General features: G+C 38.4%; 2 protein-coding genes and 1 long non-coding RNA gene across 8 annotated transcripts; 1 reads left to right on the forward strand and 2 right to left on the reverse strand.

Annotated features, from left to right (window-relative positions):
- rnf139 (ring finger protein 139) lies at nucleotides 1-3,092 on the reverse strand. The gene is made up of 2 exons (XM_055220064.2): nucleotides 2,834-3,092; nucleotides 1-2,363 (listed from the first exon to the last, which is right to left on the reverse strand). Exons 1-2 carry the CDS (start codon nucleotides 2,970-2,972, stop codon nucleotides 514-516), a joined length of 1,989 nt encoding a protein of 662 aa, XP_055076039.1. The 5' UTR covers nucleotides 2,973-3,092; the 3' UTR covers nucleotides 1-513.
- Nucleotides 3,093-3,627: 535 nt separating this feature from the next.
- tatdn1 (TatD DNase domain containing 1) lies at nucleotides 3,628-7,206 on the reverse strand. 2 transcript variants are annotated; one of them, XM_055220065.2, is made up of 12 exons: nucleotides 6,888-7,206; nucleotides 6,338-6,403; nucleotides 6,215-6,264; nucleotides 6,068-6,131; nucleotides 5,296-5,439; nucleotides 5,171-5,213; nucleotides 4,890-4,975; nucleotides 4,767-4,807; nucleotides 4,613-4,689; nucleotides 4,346-4,416; nucleotides 4,149-4,275; nucleotides 3,628-3,777 (listed from the first exon to the last, which is right to left on the reverse strand). In XM_055220065.2, the coding sequence occupies exons 1-12, from the start codon at nucleotides 6,964-6,966 to the stop codon at nucleotides 3,672-3,674; spliced, it is 954 nt and encodes a 317-aa protein (XP_055076040.2). In that variant the 5' UTR covers nucleotides 6,967-7,206; the 3' UTR covers nucleotides 3,628-3,671. The 2 variants fall into 2 exon arrangements, with proteins under 2 accessions (XP_055076040.2, XP_073714792.1); XM_073858691.1 differs by having other exon boundaries at nucleotides 6,215-6,250; nucleotides 6,888-6,940.
- A 6,135-nt stretch (nucleotides 7,207-13,341) lies between these two features.
- Nucleotides 13,342-20,970, forward strand: LOC129426920 (uncharacterized). 5 transcript variants are annotated; one of them, XR_012359887.1, is made up of 9 exons: nucleotides 13,342-13,482; nucleotides 13,593-14,577; nucleotides 15,645-16,039; nucleotides 16,116-16,255; nucleotides 16,918-16,972; nucleotides 18,361-18,429; nucleotides 18,570-18,607; nucleotides 20,339-20,392; nucleotides 20,715-20,970. It is a non-coding gene; the product is annotated as an uncharacterized lncRNA (long non-coding RNA). The 5 variants fall into 5 exon arrangements; XR_012359885.1 differs by having other exon boundaries at nucleotides 16,116-16,224; XR_012359884.1 differs by having other exon boundaries at nucleotides 16,156-16,255.
- The last annotated feature ends 2,183 nt before the right edge of the window (nucleotides 20,971-23,153 follow it).

A 23,153-nucleotide genomic window follows, 5' to 3' on the forward strand; every position in this document is an offset into this window, starting at 1 on the left:
AAACTTTATCTAATTATTTTATTTACACCAAGAACTAAGGCGGATCATTTCTGTACATTAGTTCACTTGGAAAATCAATCATTTTAGCCAAAATCAAAGAAACACAAACTATCGGTTTGAGCTTTAAGCCAGCGCTCACGACAGGACAGACAGATTCTGCGGCTGTTCTTTTAAAATGCTGCGTGTGTCAGGGTCATGAAGCGACAACACCGTGTGATAATCGATACTGAAAAGACTCCTCGCTGCGTTTCTTTACACCAGTGGATCAATCTTTTTAACATTGACATGTACAATAATGTACACAATTATAAGGAAGGTCACACAAGAGACCAGTAGTGATCATATCGAGGTAAACTGATATTACAGTAGCTATCACTCTCTATCATTTACACTTAAATATCCAAACATCCCTTAAGAGCCGTCCGGAGAGACACGAGCGTCTCATCGTAACACTTCGGCCCTTTTTACCAACACAAAGAAAGAAACCGAGACGACATCTCTGATGCGCTTGGCTCAATTCGAGTCAGTGTCATCGTTGATGTAATCTTCTTCTATCTGACCAGTCAGACCAGTCTGCGTGCCCCACTCCTCCTCGTCGTACTCGATGCTGTCATTGTCCTCCAAGAGTTCATTTTCAGGCTCCACCCCTTCGTGCGCATCTGCCACGGGTGCATCTGCCCCGCCCACATCCTCAAACTCCGCCCGCTCCCTTCCCGGCGCGGCATATCCGTTGTTGTTGGAGAAAGCCGCCCGCTCATGGCTGTCATCCTCGATGTAGACGCGCTGGTGGCACATGGGACACGTGTCCTGAATGTAGAGCCACTTGCGAAGGCAGAGCGCGTGGAAATAATGGTGGCAGGGCGTGATGCGTGCCGAGGTGGCAAACTCCTGGTAGCAGATAGCGCAAACGTCCTGGATTTCTCTGAGCCGAGCTCCTTTGACCTCTGGCAGCGAGTTGATCTTCTTGACGGCCGTCCGGCGGTTGATAAAGGTCTTCCAGCCGTTCTTGGCCTGCAGGTAGATGTTGAAATAGGCGTGAAGGCACATCATGCAAGCGCGGATTTTGCTTCCCTCAAACATCATGGTGTAAGCGCCGTTACCGAACATGATCACGCCGAAGACGAACTCGATGACATTACCCGCCGAGCGAACGTAGTAGACGTAGTCATCCAGCTTTTCCCACAGGACGTTGTAGAAGCCGTCGATCATGAACAGCGCGTAGACAGTGAGAGACACCAGCACCTTCAGGCAAAGCTCCACGCAGAAGGCAGTGACGGCGAACAGCCAGGTATTGAGGACGTGGTGATGCCACAGGAAATAACTCAGCAGGATGGGCAGCGCCAGGAGGACCAGAGACACCAGCAGTGCGGGCGCGTGCCTGCGGGCCGAGGAAACGTGCGAGGCGCTCAGCGACATGAGCACCGGGTCCGTCATGCCGTGGATGAAATGCAAAACGGCCGTAAGCAGAAGGCACATGTTTCGGCTGAGCCGGACCAAGCGGTCCTCCGGCTTCAGGCCGCTCAGGCCCGTCTGCAGGGCCAGGATGAAGAACAGAACCGGCGCCACGAAGCCCAGTCTCTTGTCCTCCTCTTCAGTGGAACCGATGAAGGCCAGGATGCTCAGGCCCAGGTAGTGAGCCAAAGACGAGATGACGGCGCTCATGCCCAGCACGGTGAGCGTCGAGTCGCAGCCGCTGATGATCAGGTTGCTAAACAAGTCCCAGAACACGTCCCAGGTCAGCTGGAGGCCGCTCTCCGACCGCACCGCCCTCACTACGTACACCAGGACCACGGCCTGCGCCATCATACGCGTCAGCCAGAAAACTCGCAGGATGTCAGGGAAACGGATCCGCTTCCAGGTGTCTTCCAGCAGCAGCTGCAGGCCGTAGATCCTGTACATGTGTCGCAGCAGCAGGTGAACGTAGCGGCACGAGTAATAAAAGCGCTTGAGCTTCAGCAGGAGGCTGATGCCGGCGTGCGCAGCCAAGAGCAGTCCGGATACGCCGGCGACCAGCCGCCTAACGTCTGCCGGACAATCCATGACGAGCCCCCACAGAGGAGCCGTGACGTCCAGGAGCACCAGGAAGGCGCACGGCGGCCGCACGTCGAGCAGCGCCACGTAGCCCAGGCCGAAGAGCAGCTGCAGTGCGGCCAATCCCAGCCACAACGTGGGGCCGCTGAGAGGCAGCAGACCGAAGCCCGGCGCCACCGCCTCGTAAGCGCTGTAGAAGTCCACACGAGATCCCGTCCCATAATAATTCACGAGAACCGACGCGGCTCCCAGCAGAAGGGCCGACAAGAGAGAGTAGAACCTCAAGAGGGACTTCTGAGACAGAACCAGAACCACACCGGACACCAAAATCCCTGAAAAAACAACAACACACAGAGTGTGAGACGACATCAAATGTGTAGCGCAAAATCAGACATTTAGGCTAAGTGAAATTTTACTTGTCAATATCAATATCTATATAAAATCAAGTAAACGGTTCAAAACGAAGCAAGAATAAATAACAAATAAACACAACAAAGTGTTTTATCAGGTGAGTCAATTCCAACAACTAATTTCAATAACTATATAGAAACTGAACAGGTAACAGGTGCCAGAACAGAAATACAACACTCATCACTAGTTAACGTCATTACGGACGACTGCAGAGAGAGAGAGAGAGAGAGAGAATATAAACATGGAGTGATTGACAGTTAGAGTTTTGACAGCGCGTCACTCTCTTACACAAACACACAGTGAGTTTCGGGTGGGTTCGTTCGTGGATTTAATCTCATTATCGATGACGTAAGCACACAAACGTGAATGAGTCGAAACACTGCGGACTCACCTAACGCGCGGATGAGCGCGCTCCCGGGATCAGAGTTCGAGTTAAATATCGCGTCAATGATGAAGATGCTCGGAACCCGCAGAGCCACATCGAGTACAGCCAGCACCTGCTGACCCAACCGAGCTTGAGCCGAGGCCATGCCGCTGCCGAACGCTGCTTTCAGCCTGTAAGTCGGTTCGGTGTCACGCAGGATCTCTGCCGGGTGCCATTTTGGCTCTGCTGCTGTTGCTATGAGAGGAACGCGGAAGTGACAACAGACATGCGCAAAACCTCTCTACTCGATTCAAAATAAAGTTTTATAAACATACATTAAGGGTTCAAGATTATTTTTCTACTATTCTAAATTTAGTAGTTATAGGTATGTGTTTAAATAAAATTATCATGTATTCTCATCTTGCCAAATTCCTAATAGAAATGTTTTTATTTGCATTTATTTACTGAAAAGAGAATTGTAGGAAAAAGTTACATAAAAAATAAGTTTATATACATTTTTCAACAAGACAATGCTAATGTTTTACATGTGTTTTAGGAATGATTCAAAAGTGAACATTTAATGGAATAACAGATTTAGATGTCTTGTCAGTCTATATATATATATATATTGCGAGGTTTTTTTTATAAATTGCCAATTTTTTTACATTTCAAAATGAATTGTGATGTTTCACAACTTACATAAATATGTGTTTATTATGTTTAATGTATTTACTTGAGTTATTGCTCTGTTTATAGGCCTCGAGGGACTTTTATTGTGAATCCTGTTTTTTATTGTTTGAATAATAGACAACAGCATGAAATAGCTGAATTCTTGTGATTTTTATTAAAATGAAAGTCTTTGTGATCATGTGGTATGGTTGAAGAACAGTCTCATGGTGTTGTTGTAGATGATGTCAGCGAGTTCCTGTGGATCTTCATCTCTTACAGCAGCCATCACCTCCAGAACTTGACTGAAATGCACAACAATAAAATCCAAAGCAACATTAACATCACTATTTAACTGATGCTTACGAATTTAGTCATTTATAATAGCAAACAATCTCTACACAGTTAACCAGAGTTTAAATGTGTTATTGATCAGATGAGACCCATTTAAAGTTATTAGCTGAATTTCATAGCACCATATACTGAACACAGCTGTATACTAAACATGAATTAGACAGAATACATTTATCTCTTTATTTTATCAATTACTGTAATCAGTTTTAAACGATGTTTTTCTCAGGGCACCTGAGGAATCTGTTAAAGTCATTTAATCCCAGTTAATCCTTCACACATCAACTGTGCTAAAATCATTGAAATAACCCAAGAGAGGACGTACATTATATGACACGGCTCATTTCTGTCTTTCACACAATGTCCCGCCTCCCATTTCTTCTTAGTAGGAAACGTGGTTTTGATGAGTTTTGCTCCCGCGTGAGTGTTTTTGATGCCACACCACGGAGCGTCTGCACAAATATAAACAACATTAGTACAACAGCGGACACGTCTGCAGAGATACGAAAGGTTTTGCCGAACCTGTTTCAATCATCAGTCTGTCTGCCGGGATGGATTTCATCACCTGAAGATTTTCTGCAGTCTTTAAAGAACTAAACAAAAGAGAAAAGTCATTTGAAAATCTCATATTATTTAGAAAGCAACTCTTGTTTGGTGTAAAACATTATCAATTACATTTAACCTTATGATTAGTAATACTTTGTACTGTTTTAATGACATAAACACGTGGCATCTTAGAAGATGACGTACAGTACGGTAAATGATACAGAATGATTTTCATCATCTCACCAGCCATTAATTCCAATATAAAGATCGAGATCAATAAGAGCTGCGGCGTCCTCCTGACTGCCATCAAATGAATGAACCTGAGAAAAGATGAAAAACAACAACACTGAGAAACAGCACAGAAGTCTTATAATGACAAATTCAACATCTCACTCACCACTCCACCAACACATCTGTCTCTGTTCCTCTTCATAATGTCTGGAAATGACCGAGAGAGACGCTTTATTCACAAAACATCTGACATAAACACTCAACGCAAACTAAGAGTCTGATGAGATACCCAAGAACTCCTGGTGGGCATTTCTGCAGTGGAGGAACATGGGTAATCTGCTCTCTTCTGCCAAATCAAACTGTTTCTCAAAATATCTGTGAAGAAAACAGCTTTCATCATCACAACACACTTTCAGTACATTTACTGCTCTCAAACATTGATCACATTCATCTGAACATGAAATGCATCATCCGGCCCTGTGCGGATTGTGCAATTTCCTGGCTTTAGCTAGCTTGTAGTCTTATTTGCGTCTGGTGAACGCACCATTAAACTTCAGTAGGAATACTTACTTTAGTTGAGTTTCTTTAGGACAAAACTCCAACCGATCAAAATCTGAATCAAGAAGAAACAATCTTAGTAAATAAAAGCACAGTAAGGGAAGCAGAAATCTCCTTTAAGTGAAATGATGGCTTACCGAGACCACACTCTCCTACAGCGATCACCTTCTGTCTGTTATTAATGATCACATCTCTGAGGCTTGCCAGGTACTGATCTGAAGCCTGATCTTCAAACTCACTGCAGCGTGTCGGGTGACATCCAACAGTACTGTAAAACTCACCTGTACACATCAACACTACACCTTCAGACCGGACCATTTCAACTCATCGACATTTAAACATAGATGATCATGAATGAGATGTTAAAGGGGTCATATCAGATGTATTTAAAGATGTCAAATAAATCTTTGGTGTCCCCAGAGTCTGTATGTAAAGTTTTAACTCAAAATACCCCACAGATAATTTATTATAACATGTTAAAATTTCCACTTTGTAGGTGTGAGCAGAAATGTGCCGTTTTTGGGTGTGTCCTTTAAAATATAAATGAACTGATAATGCAAACACTGATCACCACAATGATGGTTTATTTGAAACTCAATTGTGCTGTCAATTTCTCTCTCTCTCTCTCTGCACTAAATGGCAGTGTTGTGTTTGGATAGTTGCTGATTAAGGGGCAGTATAATATCCTTCTGACATCACAAGGGGAGACATATTTTAATGACCTATTTTGCACATGCTTGCAGAGAATGGTTTACCAAAACTAAGTTACTGGGTTGATCTTTTTCACATTTTCTAGGTTAATAGAAGCACTGTGGACCAAATTATGGCATTTTAACATGGGAAAAGTCAGATTTTCGTGATATGTCCCCTTTAGGTATCATGACATAAAGTCGTGTAGTCGATTCAAACCTCTTGTCTCTGCGAGTCTGACGGCTTCTTTGCTGTCCTGCAGGTTTCCTCCGGTGATGATAAACTGTCAGTAAATATCAGCACGTTTAGAAAAACTTTAACACAGGTGGTAAAGATGACTTCTGAATCATCACAACATTATCTGACCTTATTCAACCCGACTTTCAGTGCTCTCTCAATGATCTGTGGAAAATCATCTGTCAAATAAAACACATGATCTTATTACAGTAAATTAATGTTTACAGATACAGTCATTTACTGTGATTTTACCTTCATGTTTCTGAGTTCCTCTGTAGACCCCTCTGAACATAGGGTCGGTAAGATTAATACCAATATCTGCAGACAGACACAGATATTTGACCACTGTGATAATAAATTCACCAGCCACTTTAACAACAAGTCTGAACCATCCGCTAATGAACTTTACCAAAATATTTAATACATTTCAGCATTTTATTTCATTCGGACCTTAATATGTGAGGGACGCATCATACAGTTAAGAGTCATATCATGGTACTTTACCATATATACCATAAATTACTATACAGCATTTACAGGTACTAACTTACAAGTCATGGTATTACAACAGTGCCACACATAGTTCAAATGAACAGTGAATAAGACAATAACAGAATAAACGTCAAACTGCAGCATTTCATTACCGTCTTTATAGTGAGAAAATGAGTTTAGCACGATACTGAATGATACACCAGATTAATTTACGTTACAGTGAAGTTTCAGCGTATTCATATTTCAAACTGTCATACAGAAAGAGTTAAACACACACATCTGTAAATAATCAACAGATCTTCAAGCTCACCTATAAATTTAAAGTTGGTCATTGTGATTTTTGCAGCAGAAGTAAAACACACAGCGCACGCGATTCTCAACGTGTTCATAAAAACATACGAATGACAGAGAGGGCGGAGCTTCAACTGGTCAGAGAGGATAGGGTTAAGGACGGACCAATCACAGCTGTTTGTAACACCAGAGATGATGAGTTCATTAAATCATTCTGTACAGATTGGTGCGGATTTTGTCAGTAAATAATCGATTAATAAATCTAATTAGTTGTACTGTCATCAACAAAGTTTACGGAAGCGTTGAAAAACTGCTCGAGCCACATACCGTAATAACAAGTGCTAATGTACACTCAAAAACCACACATACCGTAATAACACGTGCTAATGTACACTCAAAAACACACATACCGTAATAACACGTGCTAATGTACACTCAAAAACACACATACCGTAATAACACGTGCTAATGTACACTCAAAAACACACATACCGTAATAACACGTGCTAATGTACACTCAAAAACACACATACCGTAATAACACGTGCTAATGTACACTCAAAAACACACATACCGTAATAACACGTGCTAATAGACACTCAACCCAGATAGCACACGTACGTCGCGGAGACGTCTGCTAAATATCGCTTCATCTTCTGTAGATCGGCCGCGAACATTGAAAAGTAAGACGTCTGCAATATCTCTGCAAGACGTCTTGGCGATGTCTTGAAACATTCGAAATTTTTACGAGCTGCATACATCTTCTGGAGATCTTGAATCCGAGCAAACGCAGACGAATCAGCTGACCGAAATGCTCAACTCATTTCATTGTTTACACTCATTTCTTGTTTAATTGTATTGAACACAAACAAAAAGATTGAAAAAAAAAACCCCTCAGCTGCATATAATTAGCCAGTTTTTTAAGAGTTTTGCATTTAAATTGCATTCCTAAAATATTATTATTATATACCCTACCTCATATCACGTGTAATATAACATGAAATCATACCCTTATTTGCGTTTAGTCCAGTTTCACTTGCATATTTTGCAGTTCTGACGAGACGCCTACATATAAATTGCGTTCATGTTTTAAGTGCAGAATAAGACACATAAAGGTACTCAAAGTACCTTGTACACGGAAATAATCTTACTGGCAACATTTTAACAAATACACTGTAACCAATAATGGACAGCAGTCTCTGCACCGTTCTTTAACATATATCTATATAGATGAAGAAACCTTATACAATGTTAAAACACATTATACATGTATTCATTTGACCAGGTATTATCCAGCATCACAGCATGAATTGTTTCGACAAGTTTGTTTACCAAATTCAATTTATGAAACCTATGTGCTGAATGTTCATTACATCCAGAACTTAAAGCTATGACATTTACTACCTGCTCATTTAATCACTGCACAAGACCCAGAGCTGATCATGACACTTTACATTTTAGACTTTGCATGTTCTACATAAAGAAGGAATTCTTTAAAAATGAATGAATTTATAATTACCCTAAAAATGAAAGCATTAAAAACACTGTGATGTAGTAAGTGCTGAAAGTACCATGTGACACTATGAATATAATCACAAATAATGGAGACTGTTACACAAGACTTAGATGCAACTTTAATTACAATACAACATTCGGTACACCAGGGGATTTTAAATTGTGTGTCAGGAAGACCCACTTGTCCGTCACACAGTAGGTTAAGGTGTGTTGCACACCGTAATGATGCAACAACAGTTTGGCCAAATTAATAATTAACAATGACAATGGTTTTGAAAGAATATACCATAAAATATTTGGTATTGCAAATAAACTTATATTTACTTTACATTATGAAATATTATGAAAATAAAATGACTCCACTGAAAGAGAACAAATGTGTTTTACCCCATTAAAAAATGTATATTTAAAAATATTTTAGTGGGTCTAGAATAGATTACACTTGTCTAATAGGTTTTGAAATGAGAAGTTTGGAAACCCCAGCTTTACACAATACTAGTCTCAATTAAAGTTAAAGGAATAGTCTACCCTTTTGCCATACTAAACTACGTCACCACCTCAACCCAGACGAATCAATACATATCCATTGTGCACCGCACAGCGCGTCGCGAATGCGCCAGCACCCAGCCCAGCCCCATTCATTCCTATGGTACCAAACAGGGAAGCCACCAAACACTTTCGTGTTTTCCCTATTTTAAGACTGTTACATGAGGAGTTATACCAGTAAGTATGGTGCCACAAAATAAAACTTTTATGGTACCATAGGAATGAATGAGGCTAGGCTAAATGCTAACACATTCACAACGCGCTGCACGGTGCACGCATTGAAAAAAGATAGGTATGTATTAATTCATCCAGGCTGAGGTAACAACATAGCCCAATATGGCAAAAGGGTAGACCATTCCCCTAATATTAAGTTGTAATATAACTGAAATAAATACCATTTGCAATTGACAGACATTAAATTGAACTGATGGCAGATGAGGTATGGGGATGATGCTGGGCCAGAGTTGAATCTGTGCATCTTAGTAGATCAGGGTGGTTCATCCTTAAGTGCTGCATTAAAAAGAGAAAGGATCTAAAAAGAAAAGAAATTAAATATTACTCCCAAATCAACATTGTACTATCAACACCAAATTAATAATGCAATTACATGCAAACAAACCTGTCAACCGACAATATATAACAGATACTACACACCTGTGTCCAATACATTAAGATTCTCACAACATTTTAGGGCTAGCTTATTACCACAGTTCTGGCTATTCTTCATATTCTGTGTGGTGGTTAGTTTGCAACAGTGACAAAAATGAACTTTTCATTAACATTACCATTTGTTCACTTAAGCTGACTTCCAAGAGCACAGTTATCTAACACAGTCTACTGTAAGTGTTTTTTAACATTAAATATAGATTAATTTTTTTGAGAGAGATACAAAGGACAAATGTCTCTGCTTGCTGCCTTCATCCGTGTGACCAATCAATGGTTGTGTTAAAAACATGATAATCAGGTGCTAACAATTAGGTGAAATATTGTGCAGTGTTACAGACAACTCTGATTTCTGATGTTATGTCATTAAATATCCTACCTCCGACCTCAATGCATTCCAGTCAATCACGTATCACATTTGCGTGTTTACCACATAATGAGACGCCAGGAGAAGTTTGTGCTCTTGTGCCAATTATGGCAGAAAACGGTTACTGGATAATTTAACATTCATGTTCATCTATATTACGTGCTGTTTAAAGTTTGTTTGCGGTTCATGTAAGGCTGTGAAAGGCTAGCCACCACCTTGTCTGCAATGTCAAATGACGCATCTCGTTGAGGTCGGTGTTGATCGATCTGGTCCAAGTTGAGAGGTCGGATACTCCACTTTGTTTCCTGTTCCTGACTTCTTACGGGTTTAAGGTCAATAATATCCAACATCCAAGTTGTCTCGAACACAGCATTAGTTCATAGACTCCAGTTCAGTTCTATCTGTAACAAAAGAACACAATGAGACCATCATCACATCAGACAAAGTATTTCATTTATATAAATTGCACCCAAAGAAAAACCAAAATATTAAAAACATGACAGATCAAAATCTTCATTTAAACCCAAAGGGGACTAACCTGGTAATACCATTCTCTGCTACTTTGCTTGAGCGGAAGTACAAAGTCTGATGTAGTCAGGCTAAAAGGGGACATGGTCTTTAAATAAAACACCCAAAATGCCCCTCTTTTTAAGAGTTTTCCAATATTTCCACCACAGTAAGAATTCTTTCTTTCTCAATAATTAAACATTAAAGGTCCCGTTTTTCCTGATCCCATTTTTCAAACTTTAGTTAGTGTGTAATGTTGCTGTAATAGCATAAATAATACCTGTAAATGATAAGGCTCAAAGTTCACTGCCGGCCAGGCGATGTATTTTTTTAAAACAGAATCCCCCTTCCAATACAGCGAACGGCCGGTTTGTACTACAGCCCTCTACTTCCCGGTTGAATGACGTCAAAGCAAGTGTGTTTGACTAAACTCCGTCCTGGCTAAGATAAGCTGCTATTGAATCACAACACACTAAACAAGCTACACAATCAGAACTCGTTACGTATTTCTGAAGGAGGGACTTCATAGGACAAAGAATACATCAGCCCGTTTTTAGGACAGTGAAAGGACTATATAGATAAGTAGATTGTGTGAAAAATACTGCATGTGAAACATGTACACATGTTATATTGCGCACTGTAAACACAATCAAATTTTCAAAAAACACAGGAAAAACGGGACCTTTAAAGTTGTTCAGTATTATGGTTGTAATCAAGAAAATGACAATGCAATTTTATTTAAAGATCATATCCCCTTTGGGTTTAAATGCAGATTTTAATCTTTCATGCCATGAAGGCAATAACGCCGAAACATCTGCCCTTGTATTGTTTGATTAGAAAAACAGGTCTAAGCACCTAAAGCTGGGAGAGCATGGTGAGGGTGTTGATTGAACTAGATCTATTGACCCCTAGATAAAATAATTAATAAAAATAAATGTTCTTTTCTTATCTGCCCTGTCCTATTTTGTACTGCAAAATAAACAAAAGCAAGTGACCATAGTATAAAGAGGATAAACTATGGGTAATAAGGTATTTAGCAAGGCTTACATTTAAACATTTTTGTTTTATCTCATAGACTATGTTTACACTGTCAGTTTAAATCTGATTTTTGTGTATATCCAATTTGAATGACTGACTGTACACACTGTGTATGACAACTCTTCGTGTTTGATTTGTGTGACCTGAGGCGCATTATCTTTTATCCAAAATAGCTGCATTGGTTTTTAGCAATGACGTTGCGTTGATGTGTTTGAAATAAATGTGCTTGAGTTCATGCAGCAACAACCAGTTTTCATAAATGAAAAATAAAATATTGTCTTTTTATCCAATTCATCCGAGAAATCATTTGGTAATTAAAATAATGTACCCTAAAAAACCTTTCATTTGTAAGACCGCATTCATTACTTTACTAAATATGGGAAGAGACTCACAGGTGGAGGTAGAAGTTTGGTCTGCACTTTCCATAGCTGGTGCACAGGGATTGTGGTAGGCTAGTGACACAATTGAAGAAGACTAGTTAAAAATCTGCTTTACAACAGAGGTTGAATTAAACTTTTTCATTTTGACAGATAAGGCTGTAACAAATCTGTCATAATCAATTAGGACTAAAATTAGGGATGCACGATATATCGGCCGACATATCGTTATCGGCCGATAACTGCTTATTTTTAATATTATCGGTTATCGGTCTGATAGCAAAATTAGGCAGATAAATGAAAGCCGATAAATTATGGATTATTTTGGTTTGTTGAACCACTTCACTTGCTCATTGCTGGCCATGTGGAGTTTTGATTGGTGCTTTCTGTGACATAGCACGAAGATGACACATGTTGCGGGCTTAAGAAGAGTATGCTAGTCTAGCGCAAAGACAAGATGTCCGCAGTCTGGGAGTTTTTCATTGTGAAATTAATAGGAATATTTATCGGCCTATATATATATCGGTTATCAGCCCCTAACTATAAAGAGTTATCGGTTATCGGTATCGGCCAAAATTTCCATATCGGTGCATCCCTAACTAAAATATCAACAAAACACTTAGAAAATGAACAAAACCAACTATCTGAATCTGTCTGAACTCTAACATTGAGGTCTGGATAGACAAAGTGAGTGTTTATCTGTGTAAAAGTCAGACCAACATTGAAGACTGATGCAGTTGTCATTAAGGCTGATTTTGTCAGACCTACCCCAATGCCTCTACACAAGTAGGCTATGCGCCACTTTTCATTTACACGTTTGCGTCGTTGTTCGCATCGATGTGCATTTACACGTGCAGAACGCTAGTAGCCAATGTCCATAGGCATTTACCAATGTAAAATACAACATCAAGGCAAAAGCTGAAAAAAATAAAAAGTGGCAGAAAAAACCCTTGTTGGGGGCCAATCACACCAAATGCGTTTTAAAGACGTGGAAACACAAGGTGCACCTTTATTTGGTCACTTTATAAAAAACAGTGCAGTGCAGCGCAGCTTTTTATATTGCTAGGCAACCACCGAGGCAGCTGTCCTGTCAATCAAATATCTAAGCGTGAGCGCTCTTTTGCTCTTAACTGTCATATAAGCAGAAACTTTAAAAAGAGGACTCTTGCACTGACTTTGATCAAAGGTGAGAGGTGCATAAACACACAGGAGACAGTAAGTAACTGAAGTATGTTTGTTTCAAATAACTGTAAACATCGGTCCTACAACGGAAGGCCTGCCTCTCCCCATATTCAATTGGACAATGGAAAGACACAAATGACGTCGGGTGCTTTTCTGCTCTTAGCGCTCCTTCAAAAACGCATGTTGCAGTAGGGGGCAAAAATGCAAGGCGTTCAGTGCCATTAACGACGCACATAACGCTCAATGCTGCAGTTAAAAAAGATTTACCTCAAAGTAAAGACAACTGGATCTGAAGCGTAATGATGGTCTTCAGAAGGCCTCTCATGGTGGTCTTGATTCAGAGGTTTGAGAAGACTACCAAGCACCAGAGCCAGCTAACAGGTGGACCAAACATCAAGCCAGAATTCTGCATGAGTCAGGTAAGCAGAATAAAAGACGCTGTAAATAAACAATAATAAAAGATGGTCATTAATGACTTAATGCTTTTATATTCATGTTAATGCTTTGAAAATTATCTTATTTCTTTCAGAATTTATGTCTTTTGATATTATTGCCTAATGCAACAAATGGAAAAAAGCATACTTTATGACAACCTTAGCAGCAGAACACCATGACTTTCTCCTGGGTAGACGAGAAAAAAAGTTTGGTATCAACACCCATCTAACAATTAAGGTAAAAGATAAAGTTTTATGATCCCTGCATTCAGGTTAGAGTATGGGGTAAGTTGACCGTTCTATGGGTGTTTCTCAAATGCAAGGTTGCATCCTATGGAGGCTGCGTCCATCTTAGACCTGTCCTTCTGAGATTTCGAGGTTAGAATCCACCTCAAAAGCCAGAATGAGATGGTTTAGTTTGATGTCCAAGGCAATGTCATAATGGTTTCCGCCCCAGTGGTCATGGCATGAAAACTTTAAAGAGAGAAGTTGAAAATTAGCAATGCATCACCAAAAAAAAAAATCCAATACTGTAGTACAGTGAATAAAAGTCATGTATCAACAGTCTTTACAACATGGACAGTTAAACCTTTTGTAATTTAATTAAAACAACAAAAGAGAAAACAAGCAGATTGAGATGTCCTTCAACGATGCTTGATGACGTGGCAGCCGAGACATGCAGCATTCTAGGACGCAGCCTTATTAAAAATAAAAAATAATGGACGCAGCCTTATTTATTTTTATTTTATATATGTATAATGTACCCCCTGACTGAACTTGTATTTCTTATTATTTAAAAAAAATATATTAAAATATTTTTAAAAGAACGCAGCTGTGCGTTTGAGAAACGACCGGAAACGACTTATATGTCGCGAGGCCATCACGTGACCACAATATTTACCAGAAGACCGTTATTTGCTCGAGTTCCCTCAACTTTTTTGTCGCAAATAACATTATTAATAACCTGTAAATAATAAAATTTGTACACATTACGTTCCTTTTCACGTTGTAATAGTATGTTTTTGGTTTAATAGTCGGCTTTAAGTTAGTTTTTCTGTCAGTTTGATCGTCAAAATCTTGGTAAGTAACTTATAGCTTGTCATTCCTGGTTTTAATTGTTAGAAATACGAATTAAAGAACAGATATAACTGATATAACTGAAACAATTAATAAATACAATTATTCAACCACTCCAATAGAACAACGTTAACGGTTTTGAGTGGTTTTTAGGAAAAGGTCTGACTGAAATGAACGTAATCCGTATAAGGGCCACTTTAACGTAACGTTACAGGGCGGGAAAGGTTTGAGGCATTTAATAACTCTATTAAACTGGCTGGTTTATCCACACCAGTGCGTAACATGTAAAGTTAACGTTACAACGTGGCTTCGGGACTTTGCAGCGACCTGAATAGCATTGCATTGATAAACGTTAATAAGCTTTTAATAGCGTATAGAACATTAATATAAGACGATGATTCTGTAGATCGACTAACTTACATCCATGCATTACATATTAACTTACCTTGACACTGAAACTGCCGTCAGCACTGTTGCTTCACCCGTTGGAACATCCTACTAGTTTAGGGAGTTAAAAATCGAGTTGGAAAAGAACAAAAAATCGTTCTACACGGGACCCAGAAGCTGCAAAAACCGATTGAGGTTACACTCTATTGAATGATCCCAACGTTAAGTGCAGGCAGCCCACACATCTCTCAGATGTGTTTGACTTCATGCTGATCTACTCGCAAACCGATCGTGACATCAAGTACCGCGAGTTCAAACCTTTTCCGGGGCTTTCCCAAACTCTCGCGGTACTTGATGTCATACCACGTGCTGTCTGCGCATCTCGGTGTTAAGTCAAACACACCTGAATGTATTTGTTGGCTGCACTCCCTTGCGCTCAGTGATGTAGGTGTAACGAAATAAATGTATTAAATTGATATTATATAAATAAATATTGTTATAAAAAATCTTTATAAAATGATTAGCTGTCATTAATAAATTAATATTTGATTTGAAACATCAGTATACGTAAATTTCCCTCAAGTTATGAAATGCCTAAATAAGATCAAAATGGTGAAAATACAACAATGTATATTTGACCAATTTAGCATTTATTAACTTTTGCCTTTTTAAATTGACTTCAGAAAGTTATCTACAGCCACACATCCACTGTATACCAAGTTATGATGATCAATTATGAGAATGCAAAATGATTTATAGATCAGTAAACAATCAACAAAAAGGTAATGTCTTAATTAATATATTTCTGCTTTTGTTACTTATTCATGTATTTGAATTACATCATTCAAAATCAAATGTTAATAATTATAGGGTTTCAACTTGTTGCAGCTTTACAAAAAATGTAGAATTTGTAGGAGCATGGACAACTGAGTAACAAAGTCATATTATGCAGATGGGTGCTCATGGTGGCCTCCAAATAAATACATGGACAGGCTGCTAAAGAGGGTCAGGATGATGGAGATGCAAGAGCCAAAGACAGCACGGACCAAACACCAGGCCAGAATTCTGCATGAGTCAGGTAAGCAGAATCAGTTACACTGTATAAAATCATTAATTAATAGACAGTACAATTAATAACACATTATTTTTCATAGCTGTAAAAAACAAAAGAATGAAACAGTACCTGCATTTTAGTTTCCAGCCTTTTTCACAAAGTTGCCGACAACTGGAAGAATGTCCCAAATTGCTGAAAAAAGAAATTCAGTAAGTCCTTATAAAAGAGACAGTTTAAAAGGTAAACGGCTTCATTTAACTTCAAAAATACCCCTAAATCCTTAAAGAACACGCCCACATTTTGGGAATTTGGCTTATTCACCATATCCCCCAGAGTTAGATAAGTCCATACATACCTTTCTCATCCCTGTGCGTAATGTAACTCTGTCTGATGCAGCCCCCGCTAGCTTAGCTTAGCACAAAGACTGGAAGTGAATGGCTCCATCTAGCATACGGCTTCCAAACATGACAAAATAACGCAAACATTTTCCTATTATGTGTTGTGATTTGTATAGTCAAATTCACTACCAGTCTTTTGTTCTAAGCTAAGCTAGCGGGGGCTGCGTCAGACAGAGTTACAGCATGCACGGATATGAGAATGGTATGTATGGACTTATCTAACTCTGGGGGATACTGTGAATAAGCTAAATTCCCAAAATGCGGGCGTGCTCCTTCAAAAATCAGCACCCCTAGTTAATTTGGATGCTAAAACCTAAGGCAGGTTCAAGCCTAGGATTTAGTGTGTTTATTTGTAAATGTAAAAAATGCAGCTAACCAATCCCAGCTCCAGTGGGCAGGTTAAAGAGTATTTTTTATATGAGACAGAAAACAGAAACACATTTTTAATGGCATTTAAAGACAACATACCACTTCATAAAACTACATTTTCTGTTTAATCCATAGATTGAGTAATTTTCACTCTAGAGACCCTGGGGTGACCACCAAGGACGAATGAAAAGTAAGTGACCTACAAAACAAAAAACATTAATATTTTACGACTGTTTCAAGATAAGTACTCTGCATATCTATAGCAATGGACTCTATGCACGGCAGCGCTTGACGTGTTTCCGGTGATATCTCAGGATGCTGGACTACTTCCGCCAGTCATAGAGCGCTATGTTATTTTGGCTGTTTGGTTGCACAAACAGCCAAAATAACACAGCAAATTTTGTTGATGCTTGTTTACTTTACATAGAAATAACTTATACTCCACACTTAATACCATAATGACATTTAAACGTATGAAAGTATATTTTTTAGGACCGAACTTCTAGCCACCACTGCTGTGTCATAGCGTTTACAGCGACTCACTGGAAAGCATGCCAACTTCTACACTGCTACCCTGTATCTGCATTACCAATACTTTTAGATAAAAATTGCACTGATAACAGTGCTATTCATCTGTTGTTGATAAATTGGTATGACTGTTATTATCAGTACTAGCAAAGATAACATCTTTGGTTATACAAGCTAAATGTTAGAACAGTTGAAACTCATATTTTCGATATTTATGTATTCTTTATTAATAACAAATGCAAAAGACAAATGGAAATATAATATCAATGACAACAAGAATAACTTGAGTGAAAGAAAAAAAACACACACACATACAACAAACTAAATAAACGGGATAACAAATAATGGGAAAAATATAGATTTCTACAACAGACTTTACAATAGTTAAGCCTTTTTTGCTTTGTTCTTTAGATTCTCAAATGTGTCAGGATACTAACTCAAAAATAACCAAGTAAAAATGTTTTGACAATCGATGTGTACATGAATCTCTTATTTAACCTGACACTTTAACATTACTTTAACATACTTTAACATTACAAAGACGTAATATATTACCAGCGTGATTAGCCTGCTGTTCGAATCGTAAAAATAGCACAATGTAAGCTCTGCTAGTACAGGCTAGCTGAACATATCTTAATGATTATACAGAGACGACACATAAAACTTGTAACCTTTCTCGAGTTTGCACATCTGGACAATTCTTCACAAACCACAGGTTGTAAATTTGGGTAAATTCAGCAAACAACCGAGTACATTTGAGCGATTCTGCCGTCAATCCGTTTTAAATATCCCGTACCGGAAACTGAATAGCAGCCGTGAGTCAAACGCGGAAGTTAAGCGTGCATAGAGTCCATATGCAGATTCTTGAGTAAGAATTTCTCTCAGACAATATAGACTCAGATGGCTTCATGGTTGACCATATTTGTAGTTTAACAATTTCTATCATGTTAAAGTTCTCACACAAAAATTGCTAGTCTAAGAATTCTACAAGAAACCTTGTTCCCCACAAAGGCTTGATGGGTTGTGCAACTTACCTGCTTCCCTTTACAGCTCCAGTGAGTGTCTCTAAGGTAGATCCTAATGCAGATGGATGGAATGTTGATCCGCCTAACATGCAAGGTAAAAGAGCATTTGATAGCATAGTGGATAAACAAATAGCTTTTTTTCATTTTCACAGCATTTTCAAAAACAACATAACACTTGCTATTACATTGTTATATATTACATGACAATGTCTAACTCTGATCCATACAAAACAGATTTTCTGCACCGAGAACTTTGGATGACCATCAAGACAGTAAGTTTTCAAAAATCTGACCTCAATTTTACTAACCATTTAAAGATTGTTTTTCTTTTAGTTGATTTAAATAATACCCTAAAGTCCTCCGTTCATCTTCGGAAACACTGTTTAAGAAATTTTAGATGTAGTCCGAGAGCTTGCTGACCCTCCATTAAAAATGTTTGTACGATATACTGTTCATGTCCAGTTAGGTAATAAAAACATCATCAAAGTAGTTCATGTGACATCAGTGGGTCAGTTAGAATTTGTTGAAGCATCAAAAATACATTTAGGTCCAAAAATAACGACTTAATTCGGCATTGTCTTCTCTTTCAGGTCTGTTGTGAACCGTGTGCATGACACTGCTGCCGTACGACGCTGCTGGCGTGTTATCTGGTGCACCCAAGCTTTTCCGAAGATGAACGGAGGTCTTACAAGTTTGGAACAACATGAGGGTGAGTCATTAATTACATTATTTTCATTTTTGAGTGAACTATCCCTTTAAATGGAAAACACCACCGCTTTCCAGGATGTTACTATGTTTTTACCTTAGACGAATTGATACATACCCATCTTTTTTCGGTGCGTGCACTTGGTCTTTGTGCAGCGTGTTGTGAATGTGTTGGCGTTTGGCCTGGCCCCATTCATTCCTTAGGATCCAAACAGGGATGAATTTAGAAGCCACCCAACCCTTTCATGTTTTCCCTATTTAAAGACTGTTACATAAGTAGTTACACGAGTAAGTATGGTGGCACAAAATAAAACGTGGCAATTTTTTAAGCGGTTAAAAATGAGAACTATATTGTATGGCAAAAGAGCACTAAGTTTGCAGCACTTCAACCTCGGCGCGCAGTGGCGTCATCACTCCTGATTACTCCACCTCTCACTCAAACTCAAAGGAGGGGGAGTGGTCGGGAGTGATGATGTTGCTGCGCTCTGAAAAATGGATGGGGCTGGGCTGGGTGCTGGCACATTCACGACGCGCTGTGCAGATGTTGGGTGCATGCATTGGTGGAGGATGGGGGTGTATTAATTTATCTAAGTTGAGGTAAGAACATAGTAAAGTATTGAAAAACTGTGGTGTTTTCCTTTAAAAGCATCACCCCTATTTATTTTGGGTGCTAAAATATTTGCCACAGACCGTTTAAGGCCTTATGCTGCATTCACACCGCCAACAACCTAGTCACTGTGTCTCAGCCATTTCTTTTAATGAGTTTATCAGAAGTCGTTCCCAATTCTGGTTGTCCTAGTAAAAACTACAAACAAATGAGTAACAATCCTCTCAGTAAATGACAAAAGAGTGATGACACGAACTTCACTGCTTCACTCTCATTGGTAGTTGCTCCCAAAAGTCCTTCATCAAGTTGAACTTTCCTCAACGTTGTTGAATAGCTGGACATTCCCACTTCCTGTTGTCGATGGTCACAGTTGCTCATGTTGCTGAATGGGGCAAAGCTTCCATTGGAATGAACGAGATTGTGTTGCTAGTCGCTGGCGGTGTACAAGCAGCATTAGTGTGTGTCTTTAAAAATATATCAAATGCAAATTACCTGATCTAACATTCCCAGCTACAGAGGGCATCCTTTATTCAGTCCCTAATGCAGATGGTTGGAGTGTTGATCCACCTAACATGAGGGATAAAAGAGCGTTTGTTAGCATAATGAGAAAGAAAACAGAAACAGATTATTAGTGGCATTTAAAGACATAACTTAACACTTGTTAATACTACATTTTCTGTTCAATCCATAGAGCACTCGTTTTGAGTCCTGAGACCCTGGGGTGACCACCGTGAACAAATACAGAGTAAGTTACCTAAAAAAAACAATAATAATATTTATTTATAAAAAGTTCTTATAAAAAAGCATCATCATTTACTCAGATGAAGTGTTACCTTACCAACATGTTCAAGGAAGGTGCAGGTCTGATGATCCATCCAACATAAAAAAAAAACAGTAAATTTATACTTAGTTACATCTGTTGTAAAACAGACAAATGCAGTTATAAGAATTTTACCTAAACTACACACCTATTTGATTCTTAAGTTTAAATAAATCAAAATAATGCATTTAATAGTAAAAGCATTTTAAAAGCTACACTCCTAATTCATTTATCTTTGCTATTGCAGCTGCAAAAAGGCAGTCTTGACGGTTCTAGGATGAATGCAAATAAAGACTGACCACCTGACTTCAGCGGTCCAGTCTCTTGTGGGAAGCAGGTGTTTGTTACCCCAAATACGGATGAAGAGTGACGAAGAGGATGATGACTTTTTTCTCAAACATCATCTGAAGGATCTTGACAGGCTGGAGACAAAATTAACAGACTGAGGGTTTATACAAAGAATCTTACTCAGCCAATATTAAAGATAAGATATTTTTACAAAATGTTCTTTTCATTGTTTAGGATGATTTTATGTAGAAAACAATACATCACAAAAAAGACTTTAGCTGGGTTTTCACAGGCAGTGCCTTACACACACACTAACCACAATTATAAACGCAACACTAACACAGATTTAGACAGATTTGTGAATAATATTTGAGAGAAATAGGCCTTTTGGTGACATAGAAAATATTTAAGTTCAGCTCATGAAATGAAAAATGGGGGCAAAAAATGTTTTAACAAGTGCAATACAAATATCAACCATAATACTGATCGTTTAAAAAAAAGTAAGCCACTATATCTTTCTAGAATCTTACACAAGACTCAGTTACATGAACGATCAAAATAAATTAACGTCAGACAGGTGGGCGAAATATCAATATTAAAGCATGAATAACTGTTATCAACCCAATTTCAAGGTATTATTTAAATGATCCCACACCAAACAGTTTATTATTTAAATGCATTATTACTACATACCTTAAGCATGTGTTCCACGCCTTTCTTCTTCTTGGCATTGCGAGGTCAAGCGGATGTTGTTATGTAGAATCACGACCTTGACGTAAAGACGCACATCCGTAATTTATTTAACAATGATAACACTTTCGGGTAATTTTATCTTCTAGATCCTAATTAAAGCTATAAAGAAAGAGCAGCCTATCACGATTATTTCCTGGTAAGTTTTTGAAATGTTTTATTTTGGAATGGAGATTAATAAAGCAGACGCGGAAAGGTTTTGATTATTTTAAATATGTTATGTTTATGTTGTTGTTTTCGCATACTGTCATGTAAAAAATATATTTAAAGATAAATGAATGAAAGTTTTCATTGTTTAATTTGAATAAATGTGTTTTATAAAATCAACAACTGCCTGTTTTAAGATCAATTGAAAATGCTGTTTTAATTACTTAATATCGATGACACAGCTTGCATGTGTAGATGTGTGTAGAAATAATTTGCTGTAGTTTAGGGCAATTCAATTTGTTAATGAGGGATCTTGTAATCTTACAAACATCTGGGAAAGAGCGGCTTACCGTCTTTCTAAGCTCTTCTAAAGATCTGGGAAAGAGCGGCTCCGCATCTTTTAAAGCTCTTCTTAAGATCTGGGAAAGAGCGGCTCCGCATCTTTTAAAGCTCTGCTAAAGATCTGTGAAAGAGCGGCTCCGCATCTTTTAAAGCTCTTCTAAAGATCTGTGAAAGAGCGGCTTGCCGTTCTAACATCTTGTAAAGATCTGGGAAACGGCGGCTCGCCATCGTTCTAAATAACATACATCTTGTAAAGATCTGCTGGGTGTCTTGCAAACAGCTGGGTCGGACGTCTCGGCGACGCCTTCCAGATGAGCAAACGCCCTAAATAATACGTCTTCCAGACGAAAAACAAGACATCGCGCAGACATCTCCGCGACGTACGTGTGCTATCTGGGAAAAACCACACATTCCGTAATAACACGTGCTAATGTACACTCAAAAACACACATACCTTAATAACAGATTCTTCTAAAACCTTATTTGGTAATCAGATTTAATCTTAAAATGTTTTGAATGATTTCTTTGTTTACTTTAAAAAAACAAATATCACTCCAAAAATTAAAGATGCATTATGTAACTTTTAGATGGATATCTTGACAGAAATACAATCTGATCTACATACCAATATTATCAGTGGTGTATAAAGACCTTAAATAATGAACGGTATTGTTTTTATTACCTGAGATGTTTTTTTATCTCCATACACTGTGAGTCTCCTTGCATGGAAGTCACCGTCATGTTCCTACAGTATCCGGGTCATTCTTCAATTGGGGTGGCAATTAAATACCAGTAAATTATAAAATGTTTCATGTTTGTTTTCTGTATGATAAACAAATTTCATGCACTATTAACAATAAAATTTTTGTTTTAAAATAAATATTTAAATGAGTTTGAGATATTGCATTTGTAACAAAATATGCATGTCCCCACCATATCTCAGAGAGGTATCGTGAATTGTAATTTCAACAATTTAACATTTTTAACACAAATAAAGTGGTTATATTGTGAATATAGATTTTTTTAACATGTACAATTTTATTAAATTGTTTTAATATATATTTAATATTTAAGAAAAAAGTAGTGTCCCCCAAATTACAACAATGGATGTCGCCCCTTTAAAAAAAAGGAGGAAATCTATTTGGACTACTTCCTGTGT

Source organism: Misgurnus anguillicaudatus, chromosome 20 (assembly GCF_027580225.2).
Source record: "Misgurnus anguillicaudatus chromosome 20, ASM2758022v2, whole genome shotgun sequence".
Taxonomy (NCBI): domain Eukaryota; kingdom Metazoa; phylum Chordata; class Actinopteri; order Cypriniformes; family Cobitidae; genus Misgurnus; species Misgurnus anguillicaudatus.